Source organism: Suricata suricatta, chromosome 10, assembly GCF_006229205.1.
Source record: "Suricata suricatta isolate VVHF042 chromosome 10, meerkat_22Aug2017_6uvM2_HiC, whole genome shotgun sequence".
NCBI classification, from domain to species: Eukaryota; Metazoa; Chordata; class Mammalia; order Carnivora; family Herpestidae; genus Suricata; species Suricata suricatta.
In genome coordinates, this window is record NC_043709.1 from 122,633,701 (window position 1) to 122,639,700 (window position 6,000).

Consider the following 6,000-nt stretch of genomic DNA (forward strand, 5'->3'; position numbering starts at 1 on the left):
TAGGAAAACATATCTTTTTCTTTAAGTTCACTTATTTATTTTGAGAGCAAAGGGGCGGAGGAAGAGAGAGAGAATCCCAGGCAGGCTCCACATTGTCAGCGCAAAGCCCAATGCAGGGCTCCATCTCATGAACTGTGAGATCATGACTTGAGCTGAGCTCAAGAGTTGGGCGCTCAACTCTCTGAGCCACCGCGATGCCTCAGGAAAACATATCTTAAAAAGATTTTGTAGCACAGTTAGTAAGTGCTGAGCTGGGATGTGAACCTGTGTCCACCCAACTCCGTTGCTTAAGTTCATAAGCACTACATGAAATTGCCTTCTCGTGACTTGATCATGCAGCTAGTCACTGTGGTATTAACTGCTTTGTTTCATAGCCAAAATCCCTATCTTCTAAGTCTGCTTTATGTCATGATAATCAACAATACCAAAGGGTCATTAAAACATATGCTTGGGTATCATTAATTTATTCAACAAAGATTTTTTTTGAGTACCATCTATCTACTAGTTACTATGTAGGAAAGTAGATGATGAGATTCAGCCCCTTCTCCCCAAAAGCTTGCCGTTTTGTGGGAAAAAACAGATAATCACATATGTACAATACGATATGAATGCTAGAGTCTGAGGAATCAAAAAGGGATGTCACAGAAATGTAATGTGATCCAGCTCTTGAAGAGCAAGGATTTTCCAGGCAGTTATGCAGGAAGAGAAAAAAAGGGTGGGGGAAAACACTGAAAAATTTGGGAGGCTGCTATACCTCAGCACTAGAAGGAAAGCCTGTCACAGTGCAGCGGGGGTAGCTTTTCAAGAACGCTAGCGGAAGAGATCACAGGCAAGGGGCCAGGCCATGTTAGATCTTTATTCTACTCAGAGCTCTTTTGAATAGAAATAGAAACCAAGTCAAACTAGCTGAAGGCATGAAGTTTGACCTTTTAGGCTCAAGTGCCTTCTCCCAGATACCTGCGGTCTCACAGGAATTCATGTTCTCAAGAAAAAGAACCTGATCAGTCACTGACTGATCACCTGAGTCAGGTGTCTGCCTCTCCCCTGCCTGGTAGGATGATCCAGGTGTGTGTGTGTGCGTGTGTGTGTGGATGGATGTGGATGTGTGTGTGTGGATGTGTGTGTGCGTGTGTGTCTGTGTGTATGAATGTGGATGTGTGTGTGTGTGCGTGTGTCTGTGTGTATGGATGTGGATGTGTGTGTGTGTGTGGATGTGTGTGTGCGTGTGTTTGTGCGTGCATGTGTGTGTACATGTGTGTGTGTGTGTGTGTGTGAAGCTTGCACTGGAGCTTTTCAAGGTTGGGATCCCACAGTAGGGCGGTTTAGGATAATGTCTCAGGAACCGTGGGTAGGAAGGGTTCCCAAGGAAGCCTGTGTGTGAGAAAGAGAGCAAAGTCAATCTAGCACAACATTGGGAGCCTTGGAGAAAAGTCTGCATTCTTTAATAGAAATTTACAGAAATCAAGAGAAAAATCATCCATTAAAGTCACAAAGATGTCATTTAAGGCAACTCTCATTTATGGCCCCAAAACATAACAACCATAAGGCTGAAATAATTAGAATATTTTTTGCATTGCTATGGACTATGGATTATTTAGAACTTAGTATGTATAGGAATCATCTCACAAATAAAATACTAACCTAAATATCTTATCCCTGCGTGTTGCAGAGAAGGGTGGCTGTCCCCAGCAGAGCCACTAGACAATAGGAGACTTGAGTCCCCGATTGCCTGTGTGAAAAGAGAAGACATACCCCTCCTCGTTCACATAGGAAAATAGTGTAAATGAGGAATTTTTATGAAACAAATAAGATTTGGAGGTAGTTGGTGCAAATAGTGTAAATGACTTAGAAAATGCAAACAGAAATGGTGTGTATCTTTTCGAGGCTTGGCCTGTACATGAAACTCACATAGCCTACTCACTCCATCAGTCTGGGTTGTTGAGCAACTGTGTGAAGAGTTTCTGCTCATTTCTTCACAGCACAGTACTGTTATCTGAGCAAGAAATGAGTTTCTATTATGTTATTATTATATATTTTGAGGTTTACTGTTCTAGCTATTAGCTTACCTTAAGTAGTAACTACCCATTCCGGATAATCACTGTTCTTAATTTTATATCTGCTTGAAGGTAATAAAGAAATAAAGAAATGATGTTCATAAAAAGATATGAAAAAAGTCTAAAGTGAGTTTCCAAAAACATTTGTGTATAACCATTTTTAATTAAAGTAAGCTTTTTAAAGTTGATTAAAATTTTTTTTAACATGTTTTATTTATTTTGAGAGAGAGACAGACAGACTGTGAGCAGGGTAGGGGCAGAGAGAGAGGGAGACACAGAATCAGAAGCAGGCTCCAGGCTCTGAGCTGTCAGCACCGAGCCTGATGCCGGGCTTGAACTCACGAACCATGAGGTCATGACCTGAGCTGAAGTCGCCGCTTAACCAACTGAGCCACCCAGCTGCCCCTAAAGTAAGCTTTTGTACAATGCTCTCAAATTCTGTTTGGGAAAAGGTTTAAAAAGTTTCCATTTTTTCCCTATTTTCCATAAGATTAAAATCAATGCAAGTAGCAGATGTTGTGACTCCCTGGTTTTCTATTTCATGTGTATTACTGATTTTCTCTAATTTAAAGTTTCATTAAAAAAATCTTTTCCTTTTAGACTTTCCTAATAGCCTTATTTTGAGTTGAAGACAGCTCTACTCACATAAATGTAATACATTAATCTTACAAATAGAAACTTTAGAATTCACATAATAGACACATAGGACCAAAAAAAAAAAAAACCCCAACATCCTGTTTCAGTGAAACACATATAATGAATTATGGAATAAAGCACTTACAGTGAATAGCAAGGTTTTTAAAAGTTGGTATGCTTGGAAGAAAGCTGTCCTCTTTGATTATCCTCAGTGATGTATTTTGTAAATTGTCTTCTTGATTTTATGCTACCTTCTTCATTTCCCTTCCTTGAAATATAAGCCCGTCGGCATATATAGCCTTATAGACATTGAAAATAATGCAGTTGGGAATGGTTGCAAACGACCTAGGCTATCAGAGATTATATGCTGTTATATGTGGGCGGTTCTGAACCAATATGCAGAGAACATGGAGCAGCAAGAAAGCATATGCCACTATTTCCAATTCAAAATACTTATGTTTTTAATGTTCTGTTCTTTGTATCATGCATTGTAGAAAAAATCTGAAGCTCCTAGTGCTGGCTTTATTCTTTGGGGCCCAGAAGTTAATATTTATGTGAAACAAGTACATAATAATAATAATAATAATGGATGATATTATGGGTTGGAACATGGAACATCATATTTCATGTGTAGGAAATCTAACGCTGGCAAAAATAGAATTTTCCCTCATGTAAGTAAGTAGAACAATTCAATTAATCTTTCTTTTTAATTTTTTAATGTTTTTTAAAATTTATTTTTGTGAGACAGAGAGACAGCACAAGCAGGGGAGGGTCAGAGAAAGAGGGAGATACAGAATCCCAAGCAGCCTCCAGGCTCTGAGCTAGCTGTCAGCACAGTGCCCGACGCGGGGCTCGAACCCACAATCGTGCGATCATGACCTGAGCCAAAGCCGGACGCTTAACCGGCTAAGCCCCCCAGGCGCCCCCCAGGCTCCCCTCAGTTACTTTAAACATTGCTAAGTGTTTTGGTAAAAACTATTTTTATTCTCTTTCACAGTATTTTCTTCTCTGAAAAGCAAAGTTTCATGTTTATGTTTTCTGGGACTTTTTTTCCTATGTTAAAATAACTCTGTTTTAGAAATCCGTTATTTCTTATTGGCAATGTAAATAATTTTGTGCTTTTCAATGACACCAATGTCATGTTCCAGCTGCTTCATTTCTTCTTCTAGCTTCTGCTTGCGCATCTTCTTCGGTATGGAATCGATAAACACGGAGAGGGACTGGAAATCCTTGTGTACCTCTTCCCAGTTCTTCTTCAGTCCCTGCAAAGGTAAAGAAAACCCTAAATATTGAAGTAGCTGTGAAAGTAATGTAAATGGAAAAAAATTATTTATATATATATACACACATACATACATACATGTACTAGTGAAGAAAAATGCAAACTGGTAAAGAAAACAGAGGAGGATAACTTTACAGAATGACATGTATTTATCAAGTACTTGGCTACAGTAACAAAAAATATTGTACCGAGTCCAAGTCCTGTCCTCGACTGTGTGTTCAATTCCCAGAGGGAGTATTTATTTGCTCTGTTTTTAATGTTACTGTACTTGTTTTTACCATCAAATATGAATGTGCGGAGTTACAAGTAGTATGAAACTAAGCTCATAGCAAATGTTTTGGTAAGAGCAATTTACAAGTGATATTCTCTTTGCCTCCCCACCAGGTAAAAACATATTTTTGAAAAAGAAATTGTTTATTGTAAAGTTTTTAGGTTTTTTCTTTAAATTTTCTTTTTAAACCATTATCCCCATTTACGAAAAGACTTGATTTGGACTTGCAAGGCATGTTTGCTTATATTTGACTAAATGGAATTGCACAAATGCCAAAACCCAATTTAATAGGAGATGATCTTTTATGTATTTTTCTACATATTATAAAGAACTCTTCATATAATGAAAGGGTCTGTACCTTTTATTAATATATGCTAGAAATGGCTGAGATGCCATTAAATGTAACACGCATGCTAATTCAATAGTGTAGTTAATGTTTTATATTCTTAGTAATCGATGAATTCAAGATTAGGGATCTTTTAGAAGCAATAAAGGTTATTTCATCTCTGCATAGTCCCTTACACAGTGCATTAGAGATCTCATTGCCAAAATGGGCCAAAACCTCTAACTAAATTCATGCTCTGAAATATGAAGAATTAATACTTTCTATTACTCACTATTGATGCACAAATCACTTTATTTACACAAAAACAGCTGAACAGTCAAACTGAACAAAAAATTTTAAATATTGTCTTGAAAATACAGTCCTTGAAATCCACAGCTATATATTTAGGTTTAGGAAAAGATTAGAAGTGTCTTATATAATAACACCTTCATAATAAGCCCTCATAGGACAAATTTAATTGTGTAAAAACTTTTGGAGGATAATAAAATTTCAATGGCTTATTTCTATGCTTAGGTTAGAATGGTGATGGGAGAGAGCACACTGTGCAGAATAGGCTGGCTGGGGGAAAGGGCAACAGATTTTGAATGCTTATTGAGTGAGTGCAAATAAAGGGTTTAAAGAAAAGACAGAGGGAAGACATCCAGGTTAAATTTTAAAAAGAGGGGGATGGGTTAACATAGTCCTTAATAGTGTATTAGATGCATTCCAAAAAGATGTCCTCAGGATTCTTTGTTCATAGTCTTTTATTATGAAATGAAAAATATGTTTCCACAGTGCTCCACAGGGATGCCTACTGCAGAGAGAGGAAGTCCATGCATTTATAGACTTTCAAATATCAAAGGTTTTTCATAGCTACTTGAGTGATATTTCCACATTACTTGTGGTCACAGCAGCTACACTTTTTCTCTGTAGCCTTTATCTTTTAAAGGATAGTTTGCTTTATCTTCCAGTGTGTACAAAAATGTTTGGATCAAAGTCAACAGGCAGGGATGGGAACTAGATGCAACTAATATTTCATATTGTATTGAAACAGCCTCTTTGCTGTTTTTAAGACTTACTTTTGTTACTTCATCTAAAATATCTTTTATTCATTGCAGCAATTGTGATTTTTTATTAATTTTTCTTTCTTCCATTTTATTTTTTATTGTTAATTTGGGGGAAACTTCAAGTAGGAAGAAGCAGTCATAAAATAAGCAAGTGCCTTCAGTTCCATGCTTTTTTTGTACCCACGACATCCCCCATCCATTCTCCACCTTCTGGTCCTGCTCTGTGACTAGGGCCATGGTGCTGTGGGGAGGGAGTCGGGGTTGATTCTTGTGGGCTGGCTCCCCACAACATCACAGGCTCTTCTGCCCTCCAGCCTCTGGGTTCAGCACAGAGAGGTTGGGGCGTTTCTTCTTCCTCTCCCTTG

The 6,000-nt window shown here is 37.9% G+C and overlaps 1 protein-coding gene across 1 annotated transcript in view; it reads right to left on the reverse strand.

Moving 5' to 3' along the window:
- Window positions 1-3,651: 3,651 nt before the first annotated feature.
- Window positions 3,652-6,000, reverse strand: part of ENKUR (enkurin, TRPC channel interacting protein) — a 17,831-nt gene continuing 15,482 nt past the window's right edge. Inside the window, exon 5 of the mRNA XM_029954973.1 lies at window positions 3,652-3,952. Within this exon, the coding sequence (XP_029810833.1) occupies window positions 3,776-3,952 (177 nt within the window). The 3' untranslated portion in view covers window positions 3,652-3,775. The remainder of the gene's footprint in view (window positions 3,953-6,000) is intronic.